The 18384-nt window shown below is 50.5% G+C and overlaps 1 protein-coding gene across 1 annotated transcript; it reads left to right on the forward strand.

Moving 5' to 3' along the window:
* The first annotated feature begins 2111 nt into the window (after positions 1-2111).
* On the forward strand, positions 2112-17693 carry med29 (mediator complex subunit 29). Its single transcript, XM_068019304.1, has 4 exons — positions 2112-2377; positions 7901-7959; positions 9259-9343; positions 16122-17693. The coding sequence occupies exons 1-4, from the start codon at positions 2138-2140 to the stop codon at positions 16335-16337; spliced, it is 600 nt and encodes a 199-aa protein (XP_067875405.1). The 5' UTR covers positions 2112-2137; the 3' UTR covers positions 16338-17693.
* Positions 17694-18384: the final 691 nt, after the last annotated feature.

Raw genomic sequence — 18384 nt, forward strand, 5'->3', positions numbered from 1 at the left:
GGAAAATACTCTCGAGTGTCCGTAAATCACAGGATTTTTTATAATTAATAAAAAGTATTCAAAGATACAGGAGAAATGCCGCGAACAACAGATGCCCCTCTACGTTGCTTTCATTGATCTCACCGAAGCCTTTGACCTCGTCAGCAGACGTGGTCTCTTCAGACTACTAGAAAAGATTGGATGCCCACCAAAGCTACTAAGTATCATCACCTCATTCCATGACAATATGAAAGGCACAATTCAATATGGCGGCAGCTCATCAGACCCCTTTCCTGTCCTGAGTGGCGTGAAACAGGGCTGTGTTCTCGCACCCACACTTTTTGGGATTTTCTTCTCCCTGCTGCTTTCACATGCGTTCAAGTCTTCTGAAGAAGGAATTTTCCTCCACACAAGATCAGGGGGCAGGTTGTTCAACCTTGCCTGTCTAAGAGCGAAGTCCAAAGTACAGAAAGTCCTCATCAGGGAACTCCTCTTTGCTGACGCTGCTTTAACATCTCACACTGAAGAGTGCCTGCAGAGTCTCATCGACAGGTTTGCGGCTGCCTGCAATGAATTTGGCCTAACCATCAGCCTCAAGAAAACGAACATCATGGGGCAGGACGTCAGAAATGCTCCATCCATCAATATTGGCGACCACGCTCTGGAAGTGGTTCAAGAGTTCACCTACCTAGGCTCAACTATCACCAGTAACCTGTCTCGAGATGCAGAATTCAACAAGCGCATGGGAAAGGCTTCCACTGTTATGTCCAGACAGGCCAAGAGAGTGTGGGAAAATGGCACACTGACACGGAACACAAAAGTCCGAGAGTATCAAGCCTGTGTCCTCAGTACCTTGCTCTATGGCAGCGAGGCCTGGACAACGTATGTCAGCCAAGAGCGACATCTCAATTCATTCCATCTTCGCTGCCTCCGGAGAATACTTGGCATCAGGTGGCAGGACCGTATCTCCAACACAGAAGTCCTCGAGGCGGCCAACACCCCCAACTTATACACACTACTGACTCAGCGGCGCTTGAGATGGCTTGGCCATGTGAGCCGCATGGAAGATGTCAGGATCCCCAAAGACACATTGTACAGCGAGCTCGCCACTGGTATCAGACCCACCGGCCGTCCATGTCTCCGCTTTAAAGACGTCTGCAAACGCGACATGAAGTCCTGTGACATTGATCACGAGTCAGTTGCCAGCGTTCGCCAGAGCTGGCGGGCAGCCATAAAGGCGGGGCTAAAGTGTGGAGAGTCAAAGAGACTTAGCAGTTGGCAGGAAAAAAGACAAAAGCGCAAGGGGAAAGCCAACTGTATAACAGCCCCAACAAACAAATTTTTCTGCAGCACCTGTGGAAGAGCCTGTCACTGTAGAATTGGCCTTTATAGCCACTCCAGGCGCTGCTCCACACACCACTGACCACCTCCAGGTGGTCTCTCGAGATAAGGAGGCCAAAGAAGATTCAAAGAAAATGCAAAAATGCCCAATTTTGTTTCATGCCCTGATGATTTTTCATCTGGGTGTTGTTCGCGCCTGTGTCCTGGTGATTAGATTTAATTCCTGGAGACTCCAGGGCAATCCTGGAGGGTTGCCAACCCTAATTGTGAGTTGAGTTTAAAAGTCCTGGAATTTGTGAACATTGGAGGCACTTGAGGCCACAATTGCCAATTGCTTAAAGCAAAAGCAAACGCAAACTTGTCTGCTGCTGGTTTGCAGCTGTAGCTGGTTCGCTGGCTTGCCCATTATGGGTTGGCAGACACATGGGGACAATGGTATGGCCAACTGAATGCTGCAGAGCACTGACAGTCATGAAGGGTGTAATTTGTGGTTTGGGCTGGAGACAAGTTGGTGCTGTGAGAAGCAACAGTTACATACTTGCCTGCTCTCATCTTTCAATACCAACATTTCCCCCCTCCCCCTGTCCCATTTTGTTCATGTGCTGGTTTTGCCAGTATCAAAGATGGTGGCCCAGATGGTGACCTGGGCCCGGACTCACCAGCAATGTGCGCAGGCTCAGTCCTGCCAGGCCAGCTCCGGCTGGCGGTTTGATTGACGCAGCAGCGAACCAATAGTTAGGCGGCTCGGTGACGACTTGTCTCCATGCGGTCCAATCAGTGGGTGGAAGGCGGAATCGCTAGATCAGGGAGGGAGAAGATGGCAGCGCCGCTGAACCAGCAACAGCAATTGGCCGCGGCTCAAGCTCAGGCTCAGGCTCAGGCTCAGGCTCAAGCTCAGGCTCAGGCTCAGGCTCAGGCCCAGGCTCAAGCTCAGGCCCAGGCCCAGCAGCTGGCCGCAGCCCAGGCCGGTCAGCCGGCGCTCGCACAGCAGCAGCAACAAGACGACCCGGTGGCCAAATTCAAACTACTGATCCCGCAGCTGAAGGACTCTCTGCAGGTACTGGGGTCGAGGGTCAGTGGGATCTATGGCCATCTAGGGTCAAGGGTTAATTGTATACACGGCCATCTGGGGTCGAGGGTCAGTGGGATCCATGGCCATCTGGGAGTCAAAGGTCAGTGGGATCCATGGCCATCTGGGAGTCAAAGGTCAGTGGGATACCTTAGCATCGTGGAATTCATGACCAACTGGGGTTGAGGACCAGTGAGCTCCATGGCAGGGTGATCATCAGTCAAATGGGTCCATTGGCAATCGGGGTCAAAGGTTAGTGGCATCTCTGACCATTTAGCATTAGAAGTCAGCCTGGAGAAGGAACTTTTGTTCTTTTGGGGGATGTAGGTGTCACTTGCAAAACCAGCATTTATTGCCGATCCATAATTACCCTTGAGAAGGTGGTGGTGAGCTGGCGCCTTGAATTGCTGCAGTCCATGAGAGGTAGGTCACACTCACAGTGCTGTTAAGAAGGGAGTTCCAGGATTTTGACCCAGTGACAGTGAAGGAACGGCGATATAGTTCCAAGTCAGGATGGTGTGTGGCTTGGAGGGGAACAGCCTCATGGAGGCCCACATTTTACTGCTCGATCTGTTCTGAATCTATTCCATTTAGCTTGGTCGTAGTGCCACACAACATGATGGAGTCTTTCCTCAGTGTGAAAATGGGACTTTGTCTCCACAAGGATCCTGCAGTGGTCACTGTTATCAATACTGACATGGATAGATGTATCTGTGACAGGTAGATTGGTGAGGGTGAAGTCAAGTAGGTTTTCCCCTTTTGTTGGTTCTCTCACCACCAGTCTGGCAGATATCCTTCAGGCCTTGGCCATGTCGGTCAGTAGTGGGGCTACCGAGCCACTCTTGGTGATGGACATTAAAGTCTCCCATGCTGAGTACTCTGTGCTCTTGTTACCCTCAGTTCTTCTTCCCAAGTGGTGTTCAACATGGAAGAGTACAGATTCATCTGCTGAGGAAGGGATAAGTAGGGGTTAATCAGCAGGAGATTTCCTTGCCCATATTTGACCTGATACCATGAGACTTCACGGGCTGTGGAGTCGATGTTGAGGGCTCCCTTGACCACTCCCTCCCGACTCGACACTACCATGCTGCCATCTCTGGTGTATCTGTCTTGCCGGTGGGACAGGACATACCCAGAGATGGTGATGGAAGTATCTGGGGCATTGGCTCTAGGGTATGACTTGTTGAGTACGACTGTGTCAGGCTGTTGCTTGAGTAGTCTGTGGGACAACTCTCCCAATTTTGGCACAAGTCCCCAGATGTTACTGAGAATGACTGCAGGGTTGACTGGGCTGGGTGTGCCTTTGTCATTTCCACTGCCTAGGTCGATAACCAGATGGTCTGTCCAGTTTTATTCTTATTCCACTTTTCTGTAGTGGTTTACTACAACTGCGTGGCTTGCTAGGTCATATCAGTGTGCAGTCAAGAGACAAATATGCTGCTGTGAATCTGGAGTCACATATAAGCCAGACTGGGTAAGGATGGCAGATTTCCTACCCTGAAGGATATTATTGAACCAGATGGGTTTTTACAGCAATCCGGTGGTTTCATGCTTGCCATTAGAAAGATGTACGACACAGGGGAGGTGGTGGCATAGTGGTATTGTCACTGGACTAGTAACCCAGAGACCCAGGGTATTGCTCTGGGGACATGGGTTCAAATCCCACCACAGCAGAAGGTGGAATTTGAATTCAATTAATAATCTGGAATTTAAAAAAAAAGCTAGTCTATTGATGGCCATGAAACTGTTTGTCGATTGTTGTAAAAACCCATCTGGTTCACTAATGTCCTTTAGGGAAGGAAATCTGCTGTTCTTACCTGGTCTGGCCTACATGTGACTCCAGACCCACAGCAATGTGGTTGACTCTTACATGCCCTCTGAAATGGCCTAGCAAGCCACTCAGTTGCATCTAACCGCTACGAAGTCAACAAAAAGGAATGAAACCGGACAGACCACCCAGCATCGACCTAGGCACTGGAAACAACAACGGCAAACCCAGCCCTGTCGACCCTGCAGATTCCTCCATACTAACATCTGGGGGCTTGTGCCAAAGTTGGGAGAGCTGTCCGACAGACTAGTCAAGCAACAGCCTGACATAGTCATACTCACGGAATCATATCTGACAGACGATATCCAAGACACTGCCGTCACCATCCCCGGGTATGTCCTGTCCCACCGGCAGGACAGACCCAGCAGAGGTGGCGGCACAGTGGTGTACAGTAAGGGAGGGAGTTGCCCTGGGAGTCCTCAACATCGACTCTGGACCCCATGAAGTCTCATGGCATCAGGTCAAACATGGATAAGGAAACTTCCTGCCGATTACACCTACCGCCCTCCCTCAGCTGACGAGTCAGTACTCCTCCATGTTGAACAGCACTTGGAGGAAACACTGAGGGTGGTAAGGGCGCAGAATGTACTCTGGGTGGGCGACTTCAATGTCCATCACCAAGAGTGGCTCTGTAGCAAGACTACTGACCGAGCTGGCCGAGACCTAAAGGACATAGCTGCTAGACTGGGTCTGCGGCAGGTGGTGTGGGAACCAACAAGAGGGGAAAGCATACTTGCCCTCATCCTTACCAATCTGCCTGCCGCAGATGCATCTGTCCATGACCGTATTGGTAGGAGTGACCACCACACAGTCGTTGTGGAGACGAAGTCCTACCTTCACATTGAGGATACTGTCCATCGTGTTGTGTGGCACTACCACCGTGCTAAATGGAATAGATTTCGAACAGATCGAGCAATGCAAAACTGGGCATCCATGAGGCGCTGTGGGCCATCAGCAGGAGCAGAATTGTACTCGAACACAATCTGTAATCTCATGGCCTGGCATATCCCCCACTCTACCATTACCATCAAGCCAGGAGACCAACCCTGGTTCAATGAAGAGTGCAGGAGGGCATGCCAGGAGCAGCACCAGTCATATCTCAAAATGAGGAGTCAACCTGGTGAAACTACAACACAGGATGATCCGCGTGCTAAACTGCGTAAGCAGCATGCAATAGACAGAGCTAAGCCATCCCATAACCAACGGATCAGATCTAAGCTCTGCAGGCACTAGCCAAGCTGTTCCAGTACAGCTACAACACTGGCATCTACCCTGCAATGTGGAAAATTGCCCAGGTATGTCCTGTACACAAAAAGCAGGACAAGTCCAATCCGGCCAATTACTGTCCCATCAGTCTACTCTCAATCATCAGTAAAGTGATGGAAGGTGTCATCAACAGTGCCAGCAAGCAGCACTTGCTTAGCAATAACCTGCTCAGTGACGCTCAGTTTGGGTTCCACCAGGGCCACTCAGCTCCTGACCTCATTACAGCCTTGGTTCAAACATGGACAAAAGAGCTGAACTCAAGAGGTGAGGTGAGAGTGACTGCCCTTGACATCAAGGCAGCATTTGACCGAGTATGGCATCAAGGAGCCCTAGCAAAACTGAGGTCAATGGGAATCGGGGGAAAACCCTCCGCTGGCTGGAGTCATACCTAGCGCAAAGGAAGCTGGTGCTGGTTGTGGTTGTTGGAGGTCAATCATCTGAGCTCCAGGACATCACTGCAGGAGTTCCTCAGGGTAGTGTCCTAGGCCCAACCATCTTCAGCTGCTTCATCAATGACCTTCCTTCACTCATAAGGTCAGAAGTGGGGATGTTCGCGGATTGCAGAATGTTCAGCACCATTCGTGACTCCTGAGATACTGAAGCAGTCCGTGTAGAAATGCAGCAAGACTTGGACAATATCCAGACTTGGGTTGATAAGTGGCAAGTAACATTCGCGCCACACAAGTGCTAGGCAATGACCATCTCCAACAAGAGAGAATCTAACCATCTCCCCTTGACATTCAATGGCATTACCATCGCTGAATCCCCTACTATCAACATCCTAGGGGCTACCATTGACCAGAAGCTGAAATGGAGTAGCCATATAAATACTGTGGCTACAAGAGCAGGTCAGAGGCTTGGAATCCTGTGGCGAGTAACTCACCTCCTGACTCCCCAAAGCCTGTCCACCATCTACAAGGCACAAGCCAGGAGTGTGATGGAATACTGTCCACTTGCCTGGATGGGTGCAGCTCCAACAACACTCGAGAAGCTCAATACCATCCAGGACAAAGCAGCCCTCTTGATTGGCACCCCATCACAAACATTCACTCCCTCCACCACCGACACACAGTGGCAGCAGTGTGTACCATCTACAAGATGCACTGCAGCAATGCACCAAGGCTCCTTAGACAGCACCTTCCAAACTCAAGACCTCTACCACCTTGAAGGACAAGGGCAGCAATTGCATGGGAACACCTCCACCTGCAAGTTCCCCTCCAAGTCACACACCATCCTGACTTGGAACTATATCGCCGTTCCTTCACTGTCGCTGGGTCAAAATCCTGGAACTCCCTTCCCAACAGCACTGTGGGTATACCAACCCCACATGGACTACAGCGGTTCAAGAAGGCAGCTCACCACCACCTTCTCAAGGGCAATTAGGGATGGGCAATAAATGCTGGTCTGGCCAGCGATGTCCACGTTCCATGAATGAATAAAAAAAAAAAGAGGCCATTACTCAGGCTAGCTTTTTATTCTAGGTTTATTTAATTAATTGAGTTCAAATTGCCCCAGCTGCCCCACTGGGATTTGAACTCATGTCTCTGGAGCGCTAAGTCCAGGACTCTGGATGAGCCGTCCAGTAACATTACCACTACATTTCCAAGTTTGAGTTGTGTCTTTCACCACAAGCATTTACACCCGCTTTGCCTTTGTCCCAGGACAGCTTTGTTATTTAATCTCTCCTGCCCTATCAAACACTTTGTTCTCTCCCGCCACCCCCTCTCGCCTTCACTTGCTTAAAACCTAATTCTTTTCTAACCTTTGCCTGTTCTGATGAAAGGTCACTGACCTGAAACGTTAACTCTGCTTCTCTCTCCACAGATGCTGCCAGACCTGCTGACTATTTCCAGCACTGTTTGTTTTTGTTTAACATTACCGCTTCGCTCTGTTCCCCATATGCTGTAGTTTTCATTCACCTGACTTTTTGATGCCATGTTTTCTGATAATTTCATGTTGTAAGTTATTTCCCAGTTAAAGCAAAACAAGGCTTTAAAAGTCAGCATTGCAGTAATACTGATCTGGCTCAGGCTTGGGGTTTTGTTGTTGGGGGGGCGGGGTTGGGTGATGTGGTTAAAGATCGTGATGCTGTCTGTTTCTGTAGCTCTGTGGATAACTGTGTCACTGCCCGGTGCAGATGGAAGTTGCATGTGTATCTGTATAAACCTCACTGCAGTGTGAGTGTGCGTAAGTGTAGCTTAGCCCCTGATCTGAAGTGGAAGAGACTGTAAACTGTGTGGAAGCTGGGTCCACCACGTCAGGTGCCATTGCTGAATGTTTCCGCTTGGGAGCCAATAGTAGCTTCACAGTACATTCCCCATTTCACTGGCAGGAAACACGTGTCACGTAATGGGCTGTCAGTGGGACGTTACCTGGATCTGTTCATGTCACAGAGAACTTTGTGTTTTACTTTCTAGAATCTAATGAGGATTGCAGCTCAGAACTTGTCCCAAAACACGACCATTGACAATGGACAGTGAGTATCCTTTTTTTATAAATAAATGCTCCTGTTGGGATTCGGGAGAGGGGCATTTGCCAGCTGTTATGTGCGGGGGAAACATCTGAACTGTTCTGGTATTGCCTTTGCCTTGTTTACAATGGGTGTGTGCTCCAGGACCAGTCTTGATGGGGTTAAGTCAACTGGGATGGGATGTCCTCATTGTAAGAGTGTTAGAATGATAATTACAGCAAATGATGCACATGTGAAGCATTTTCACTGTGAACGCACCAACCCGGCAGCACAGATCAGTCACCATCCAATTGGAAGGCAGAACAGGCTCAAATGGCCTCCCATATTTCTCCGATATTTCTTGATTGTGACCCACTAATGCTGGAAGCACAGCGAGCTGGATCAGAATGAGCCGCAGTGATGTTGCTGTTCGATCTGTCACTGCTGGTGATAGGATCGAGGCGAGGAATTAATATCCCATAACAGGAGAGCCGATTGGTTGAATCACCGGTCTTGATGTCCGGCAGAGGCTCACACACGGAGAACAGCTGTTATGACAAGTTACAGGAGGGCAACCAGAGTCTGCGGAACCAGGACCCCAGCGAGAGTCAGCCCCTAGAGGGCAGGAAGGGGTTAATGGCAGGATGACATCCACATGGTGCTGAGAGAAAGGTCAAAGATTGTAGAATGAAATCACAGCCACCCAACACAACACTTTATGCACTTCACCGAGGTCTCAGTAACTTGTCCAGAGAAGATCAGATCCTGTGCTCAATCTGATTTCAGTCACTTCCTGGTGCTGTCTTACCATCTGCATCTGTGGCACTAACATCACACCCAAGATCCCCATTTTTGTGAATTTAATCAAGGTGAGAAACGTTAGTCCTGGAGAAAGGAACAGTTTCCATTTCAGGCACCCATGGTGACATGAAGTGTAGAGTAAAGCGCCGTCGACACCTATCAAACACTCCCAGTGCAGGGACATAATCCTGAGGTTCTGTACGAGGGGGCTGTCCCTCGGAGAATTGTCCCTCTAAGGGTCGCAAAACTCAAAGCCTGTGGGGAACCCTGTTGAACTAGTGTTATTCAGGGCCTGTGGGGAACCCTGTTGTTCCAGAGTTACTCGGAGTCTGTGGGGAACCCTGCTGTAGAGAGTTTATTTTGATGAGTTTTCTAGATTGTGAATGAAGAACTACTGCCACCAGCTGAATGCATCAAGAACACAAGCTGCAGTTCATTGATAACATATCCACAGTCGGGTAGAATGAGGGGACAAATGGATGGAATAAATTCATTCAGCAACTGACATTATCCTTTACCCTCTAGGAAGAGCAATGACACAGCACTGCAGCGATTTGATAAGAGTTTAGAGGAGTTTTACGCCCTCTGTGACCAGGTGGAGTTGTGCCTGGTGAGTATGACTGCATGTAAAATGTACTGATAGGTTCACCTGGTTTTCTGCTCCCCTGACTCCCATATCAATCTCACTGTTACCTCGTCTCAGTGTCCATCATATCTGTCCCCTTGTTCTTCTGGCTGAGTCTCCCTATATCAACCCAGCTCCTGGTTACTCCATCTGGGAATTGTAGCTATCACATAAAAAGGAGCAGCATTAGTCCCACACAGGGAGTGAGTGAGTGAGTGCCCTTCACAGGGGAATGTCAGTCTGACTCAGTGAGTGAGTGAGTGCCCTACACCGGGGAATGTCAGTCTGACTCAGTGAGTGAGTGAGTGCCCTACACCGGGGAATGTCAGTCTGACTCAGTGAGTGCCCTACACCGGGGAATGTCAGTCTGACTCAGTGAGTGAGTGAGTGCCCTACACCGGGGAATGTCAGTCTGACTCAGTGAGTGCCCTACACCGGGAATGTCAGTCTGACTCAGTGAGTGAGTGAGTGCCCTACACCGGGGAATGTCAGTCTGACTCAGTGAGTGAGTGCCCTACACTGGGGAATGTCAGTCTGACTCAGTGAGTGAGTGCCCTACACCGGGAATGTCAGTCTGACTCAGTGAGTGAGTGAGTGCTGTACATCAGAGAATGTCAGTCTGACTCAGTGAGTGAGTGAGTGCCCTTCACCGGGGAATGTCAGTCTGACTCAGTGAGTGAGTGCCCTACACCGGGAATGTCAGTCTGACTCAGTGGGAGAGTGAGTGCTGTACATCAGAGAATGTCAGTCTGACTCAGTGAGTGAGTGAGTGCCCTTCACCGGGGAATGTCAGTCTGACTCAGTGAGTGAGTGCCCTACACCGGGAATGTCAGTCTGACTCAGTGGGAGAGTGAGTGCTGTACATCAGAGAATGTCAGTCTGACTCAGTGAGTGAGTACCCTACACCGGGAATGTCAGCCTGACTCAGTGAGTGAGTGAGTGCTCTACACCAGGGAATGTCAGTCTGACTCAGTGAGAGAGTGCCCTGCACTGGGGAATGTCAGTCTGACTCAGTGAGTGAGTGAGTGCCCTGCACCGGGGAATGTCAGTCTGACTCAGTCAGTGAGTGAGTGCCCAACACCGGGGAACGCCAGTCTGACTCAGTCAGTGAGTGAGTGCTCTACACCGGGGAATGTCAGTCTGACTCAGTCAGTGAGTGAGTGCTCTACACCAGGGAATGTCAGTCTGACTCAGTGAGTGAGTGCCCTACACCAGGGAATTGTAAGTCTGACTCAGTGAGTGAGTGCCCTGCACCGGGAATGTCAGTCTGACTCAGTGAGAGAGTGCCCTGCACCGGGAATGTCAGTCTGACTCAGTGAGTGAGTGAGTGCCCTAGACCGGGGAACGTCAGTCTGACTCAGTGAGTGAGTACCCTGCACCGGGAATGTCAGTCTGACTCAGTGAGTGAGTGCCCAACACTGGGAATGTCAGTCTGACTCAGTGAGTGAGTGCCCAACACCAGGGAACGTCAGTCTGACTCAGTGAGTGAGTGCCCAACACTGGGAATGTCAGTCTGACTCAGTGAGTGAGTGAGTGCTCTACACCAGGGAATGTCAGTCTGACTCAGTCAGTGAGTGAGTGCCCAACACCGGGGAACGCCAGTCTGACTCAGTGAGTGAGTGAGTGCTCTACACCAGGGAATGTCAGTCAGACTCAGTGAGTGAGTGAGTGCCCTACACCGGGAATGTCAGTCTGACTCAGTGAGTGAGTGAGTGCTCTACACCAGGGAATGTCAGTCTGACTCAGTGAGAGAGTGCCCTGCACCGGGAATGTCAGTCTGACTCAGTGAGTGAGTGCCCAACACCGGGAATGTCAGTCTGACTCAGTGAGTGAGTGCCCAACACCGGGGAACGTCAGTCTGACTCAGTGAGTGTGCCCAACACTGGGAATGGCAGTCTGACTCAGTGAGTGAGTGAGTGCTCTACACCAGGGAATGTCAGTCTGACTCAGTGAGAGAGTGCCCTGCACTGGGGAATGTCAGTCTGACTCAGTGAGTGAGTGAGTGCCCTACACCGGGGAATTTCAGTCTGACTCAGTCAGTGAGTGAGTGCTCGACACCAGGGAATGTCAGTCTGACTCAGTGAGTGAGTGCCCTGCACCGGGGAATGTCAGTCTGACTCAGTCAGTGAGTGAGTGCCCTGCACCGGGAATGTCAGTCTGACTCAGTCAGTGAGTGAGTGCCCTGCACTCGGGAATGTCAGTCTGACTCAGTGAGAGAGTGCCCTGCACTGGGGAATGTCAGTCTGACTCAGTGAGTGAGTGAGTGCCCTACACCAGGGAATGTCAGTCTGACTCAGTGAGAGAGTGCCCTGCACCGGGGAATGTCAGTCTGACTCAGTGAGTGAGTGAGTGCCCTGCACCGGGAATGTCAGTCTGACTCAGTGAGAGAGTGCCCTGCACTGGGGAATGTCAGTCAGACTCAGTGAGTGAGTGAGTGCCCTACACCAGGGAATGTCAGTCTGACTCAGTGAGAGAGTGAGTGCTCTACACCAGGGAATGTCAGTCTGACTCAGTGAGAGAGTGCCCTGCACTGGGGAATGTCAGTCTGACTCAGTGAGTGAGTGAGTGCCCTACACCGGGGAATTTCAGTCTGACTCAGTCAGTGAGTGAGTGCTCGACACCAGGGAATGTCAGTCTGACTCAGTGAGTGAGTGCCCTGCACCGGGGAATGTCAGTCTGACTCAGTCAGTGAGTGAGTGCCCTGCACCGGGAATGTCAGTCTGACTCAGTGAGAGAGTGCCCTGCACTGGGGAATGTCAGTCTGACTCAGTGAGTGAGTGAGTGCCCTACACCAGGGAATGTCAGTCTGACTCAGTGAGTGAGTGCCCTGCACCGGGGAATGTCAGTCTGACTCAGTGAGTGAGTGAGTGCCCTGCACCGGGAATGTCAGTCTGACTCAGTGAGAGAGCGAGTGCTGTACACCAGGGAATGTCAGTCTGACTCAGTGAGAGAGTGAGTGCTCTACACCAGGGAATGTCAGTCTGACTCAGTGAGTGAGTGAGTGCCCAACACTGGGAATGTCAGTCTGACTCAGTGAGTGAGTGAGTGCTCTACACCGGGGTATGTCAGTCTGACTCAGTCAGTGAGTGAGTCCTCTTCACCATGGAATGTCAGTCTGACTCAGTGAGTGAGTGCCCTACACCGGGGAATGTCAGTCTGACTCAATGAGTGAGTGCCCTACACCGGGAATGTCAGTCTGACTCAGTGAGTGAGTGAGTGCTCGACACCAGGGAATGTCAGTCTGACTCAGTGAGTGAGTGCCCTACACCGGGAATGTCAGTCTGACTCAGTGAGTGAGTGAGTGCCCTGCACCGGGGGATGTCAGTCTGACTCATTGAGTGAGTCCTCTTCACCATGGAATGTCAGTCTGACTCAGTGAGTGAGTGCCCTACACCGGGGAATGTCAGTCTGACTCAGTGAGTGTGAGTGCCCTACACCGGGGAATGTCAGTCTGACTCAGTGAGTGAGTGCCCTACACCGGGGAATGTCAGTCTGACTCAGTGAGTGAGTGAGTGCTCGACACCAGGGAATGTCAGTCTGACTCAGTGAGTGAGTGCCCTACACCGGGAATGTCAGTCTGACTCAGTGAGTGAGTCCCCTACACCGGGAATGTCAGTCTGACTCAGTGAGTGAGTGAGTGCCCTGCACCAGGGAATGTCAGTCTGACTCAGTGAGTGAGTGAGTGCCCTGCACCGGGAATGTCAGTCTGACTCAGTGAGAGAGTGAGTGCTCGACACCGGGGAACGTCAGTCTGACTCAGTCAGTGAGTGAGTACTCTACACCAGGGAATGTCAGTCTGACTCAGTGAGTGAGTGAGTGCTCTACACCAGGGAATGTCAGTCTGACTCAGTGAGTGAGTGCCCTGCACCGGGAATGTCAGTCTGACTCAGTGAGTGAGTGCCCAACACTGGGAATGTCAGTCTGACTCAGTGAGTGAGTGCTCTACACCAGGGAATGTCAGTCTGACTCAGTGAGTGAGTGCCCTGCACTGGGGAATGTCAGTCTGACTCAGTGAGAGAGTGAGTGCTGTACACCAGGGAACGTCAGTCTGACTCAGTGAGTGAGTGAGTGCCCAACACTGGGAATGTCAGTCTGACTCAGTGAGTGAGTGAGTGCTCTACACCAGGGAATGTCAGTCTGACTCAGTGAGAGAGTGCCCTTCACCGGGGAATGTCAGTCTGACTCAGTGAGTGAGTGAGTGCCCTGCACCGGGAATGTCAGTCTGACTCAGTGAGAGAGTGAGTGCTCTACACCAGGGAATGTCAGTCTGACTCAGTGAGTGAGTGAGTGCCCAACACTGGGAATGTCAGTCTGACTCAGTGAGTGAGTGAGTGCTCTACACCGGGGTATGTCAGTCTGACTCAGTCAGTGAGTGAGTGCTCGACACCAGGGAATGTCAGTCTGACTCAGTGAGTGAGTGCCCTGCACCGGGGAATGTCAGTCTGACTCAGTGAGTGAGTGAGTGCCCTGCACCGGGAATGTCAGTCTGACTCAGTGAGAGAGTGCCCTGCACTGGGGAATGTCAGTCTGACTCAGTGAGTGAGTGAGTGCCCTACACCAGGGAATGTCAGTCTGACTCAGTGAGAGAGTGCCCTGCACCGGGGAATGTCAGTCTGACTCAGTGAGTGAGTGAGTGCCCTGCACCGGGAATGTCAGTCTGACTCAGTGAGAGAGTGAGTGCTGTACACCAGGGAATGTCAGTCTGACTCAGTGAGAGAGTGAGTGCTCTACACCAGGGAATGTCAGTCTGACTCAGTGCGTGAGTGAGTGCCCAACACTGGGAATGTCAGTCTGACTCAGTGAGTGAGTGAGTGCTTTACACCGGGGTATGTCAGTCTGACTCAGTCAGTGAGTGAGTGCTCGACACCAGGGAATGTCAGTCTGACTCAGTGAGTGAGTGCCCTGCACCGGGGAATGTCAGTCTGACTCATTGAGTGAGTCCTCTTCACCATGGAATGTCAGTCTGACTCAGTGAGTGAGTGCCCTACACCGGGGAATGTCAGTCTGACTCAGTGAGTGTGAGTGCCCTACACCGGGGAATGTCAGTCTGACTCAGTGAGTGAGTGCCCTACACCGGGGAATGTCAGTCTGACTCAGTGAGTGAGTGAGTGCTCGACACCAGGGAATGTCAGTCTGACTCAGTGAGTGAGTGCCCTACACCGGGAATGTCAGTCTGACTCAGTGAGTGAGTCCCCTACACCGGGAATGTCAGTCTGACTCAGTGAGTGAGTGAGTGCCCTACACCGGGGAATGTCAGTCTGACTCAGTGAGTGAGTGCCCTTCACAGGTAGCAACAGGCATTCTCAGCATACTGCTGGTCAGTGAGGCAGAGGGTGCTGATGCCAGCACTCTACGTTATCCCAGGCAGACCTGACCTGGAGCCCTGTGTTTAATGTTGGTCAGTGAAGGAGTAAAGTGTTGTAGCAGCTCCAGCTGAGGTACTCGCCCAGCCAGGGCTCAGTGAGTTCAGATCCATGTCACATTGAATTGAGAAATCTGGGAAGTAGTGAGCTGGAACCAGAAATATAATACTTTGCGTGTGTCTTCACAAAGGAGAGGAACGATACAGATTTTATAGTTACAGAGGAAGAGTGTGAAATATTGAATGGGACAAACATAGTGAGAAAAAAATTATTAAGGAGTTTAGCATCTTTCAAGGTGGGTAAATCCCCAGGCCTAGATGAAATGTACCCAAGGCTGCTGAGAGAAACAAGGGAGGCAATAGTGGAAGCTCTGACCGTCATTTTCCAATCCTCTCTGGCTACAGGCGTGGCGCCAGAGGACTGGAGGACAGCCAACATTGTACCATTGTGTAAAAAGGCAGGAAGGAATCAATCGAGTAATTAAGGCGAATCAACCCAACCTCGATGGTGGGTAAATTATTGGAAAAAATTCTGACGGGACAGTATAAATCCTCATTTAGAAAGGCACGGGTTAATAAAGGATAGTCAGAGTGAATTTGTTCAGGGAAGGCCGTGTCTGACTAACTTGGTTGAATATTTCGAGACAGTAACAAGGAGGCTCGCATTTGGAGTCTACATGGGTTTTAGCAAGGCTTTTGACGAGGTCCTGCATGACAGACTGGCCAGAAAAGTAAAAGCAAATGGGCCCCGAGGAAAAGTGGCAAGTTAGATCCAGAATTGGCTCAATGACAGGAAGGGTAATGGTTGATGGGTGTTTTTGTGACTGGAAGGCTGTTTCATGTGAATCTCTGTAGGGCTCAGTACTGGCTTCCTTGCTGTTTGTGATATACGTCAGTGATTTAGACTTGATTGTAGGGGGCAGGATTAAGTTTATAGATTATACAAAAAAATGGCCCTGTGATTGATGGTGTGGAAGAAAGCTGGAAGATATCACTGGACTGAATAGATCAAGCAGAATAGTTGCAAGTGGAATTCAATCTGGAGAATTGTGCGTTTGGGGAGGGCAAATAAGGCAAGGGAATACACACCAGGAAGACAGTGTGAAGTGTCAGGCTAGATTTTTTTTGTGCTGAAGTTGCTGCAGCGGGACTTGAATCAGGAACCTTCTGCCTCAGAGGCGAGAGTGCTGTCACTGAGCTAATTGAGACCTGATCACGGAGGTGAAGAATCAGCCAGATTTCCCACTCTACTTTCCAGTGACTCCTGCTGCACATTGAGTGTGTGGACAGGGACTGGACTCAGCAGTAATGCCCTCCATGGTCGAATAGCCTGAGGTATTGGTGTGTGTGCATGTTTGATCTCTCTCCCTTCTGATGACAACTGTACCCCTTCCTTTGCAGAGACTGGCGTTTGAATGCCTGTCCCAGAGCATCGACAGCGCGAAGCACTCACCCAACCTGGTCCCCACGGCAACCAAGCCGGACACCGTGCAGACAGAGAGCCTGTCGTACACTCAGTACCTCAGTATGATCAAGTCACAGATCTCCTGTGCCAAGGACATTCATAATGCCCTCCTGGAATGTTCGAAGAGGATTGCTAGCAAGGGACAGATCTGAGACATTCCGGGTGTCTGTAATCCGATTCTCCTGGAATGTGCAGTTCCAGGACTCCGGGCTCGAGCTGCCATAATGTCTCACGTCTCCTGGTGGATTTAGACAAGCTGCTCCATGGACAGTGGGGAAGGGGGGGGGGGGGGTTGCGTGGGGTGGGGTGGAATTTGGAGAGGTTGTAACGTCAGGCCCAATCAGCTCCTTGCCCGTTCACATTCTCCATAGCTGAGACTCGGTACTGTCACCTGTTCCCGTTTGTTGAGGGGGGGGGAGGTTAGAGGAGTCTTTATAATAAAGAGTCATTCCGTTACCTGCATTCCATCAAACAGTCAAACTGTCTTCCGCTTAAACAGGCTTAGCCTGTCCTCTGACTATGTTAATTAGCATATTCTGAAACAGGAGACTATAGCTCCTGAACATTATCGCAAAAGGAGACTTGCACCTTGTATCTGTGTTGGACTGAGGGGGCAGGGCTGCAATGAGAGCGTAGGGGCTGACACTAAATGAATTCTGTTGAATTTTTCTCCTTCCCCAGAAGGGATAGGAATGTAGGCCATTCTGCCCCTCAAGTCTGTTCTCTCAATCGGTTAGATAATGGACGATCTGTATCTCAAAATTTTATCAGCCTCGAATATTCCTTTTGATTTCCACTACCCTTTGTCTGAAAGTGCTTCCTGAATTCGCCCCTGAACAGCCTGGCTCTGATTCGAAGATTCTGCCCCTCTTTTGTGATCCCCCCCCACCTGAGGAAATAGTTTCTCTCTGTCTACCCGACCAATTTATTTTATATTAGAAACTTTGATTCAATCACCCCCCCCCACCCAACTTTTTCAACTCAAGGGAACACAAGCTTAGTTTATGGAACTGGCCCTCGTGATTTAACCCTTTAAGTACAGGTATCATTCTGACGGTACTGACTCTTGCTGGGGTCCAGCTTTCCGGTGCCTTGCCTGGGGTACGGAGACTGATCTGTGTGGCCCAGCTTGTCACTGGTCTGTCACACAAATCCAGTCCCACTCTGCAAATGTTTTCCTGGCTTCCCAATATTTAGCTCATAATGTGCAACAACTGTAAATATCACCCACTGCTGCCAAATTGTGTAGCAAGCATGAGGAATCCTGCAGCAGGCGTGATGGGGGACTCCAGAGTTAATCCCCAATCTGCTGTTGACGTTCACTGACACCTCCACTGTCCGCTGTCAGATTCACTCCCAGGTCCTGTGCAGGAGGGACCGACTCTGCTGAAAGTAAGAGCCAGTTTAACTCAGTCTCGGTGCAGCCAGCAGGTGGCGCAGGAGAGGCTCAGGGCTCATTGTCCAGTTCTTCAAATAAAATGTACAGATAATGTGAGCATTTCTACAAAGTAGTTTGTCTACGTCTGCTTCTTCTTCAGCCCTGGTGGCAGCTTGTGCAGTTTATTCATTACAAAGGATAATTTGAAGGAAGTTGTAGCTCAAGATAATGGCTACTGAGTGGAGGGGTTTATATTGTTCAGTATGATTCTTAGTTTAGTTTAGAGATACAGCACTGAAACAGGCCCTTCGGCCCACCGAGTCTGTGCCGACCATCAACCACCCATTTATACTAATCCTACACTAATTCCATATTCCTACCACATCCCCACCTGTCCCTATATTTCCCTACCACCTACCTATACTAGGGACAATTTATAATGGCCAATTTACCTATCAACCTGCAAGTCTTTGGCATGTGGGAGGAAACCGGAGCACCCGGAGGAAACCCACGCAGACACAGGGAGAACTTGCAAACTCCACACAGGCAGTACCCAGAATTGAACCCGGGTCGCTGGAGCTGTGAGGATGCGGTGCTAACCACTGCGCCACTGTGCCGCCCATTCTGTAAATATAAAGTGCTCTCCTTGCCTTCTCTCTCTTTCTCTCTCTCAATCTTCTCTCTCTTCCAACCACTCAATTTCCCCTCCTGGCCCTCATGCTGACTGATATTATAAGTGGTTCCTTCACCATGGGTACTTTGAAATCTGCTATCATCCTCTCTCCCCCCGCCCCCCCTCCCCCCCCCCGCAAAAGAGAAAA

This window comes from Heterodontus francisci, chromosome 40 (genome assembly GCF_036365525.1).
Source record: "Heterodontus francisci isolate sHetFra1 chromosome 40, sHetFra1.hap1, whole genome shotgun sequence".
NCBI classification, from domain to species: Eukaryota; Metazoa; Chordata; class Chondrichthyes; order Heterodontiformes; family Heterodontidae; genus Heterodontus; species Heterodontus francisci.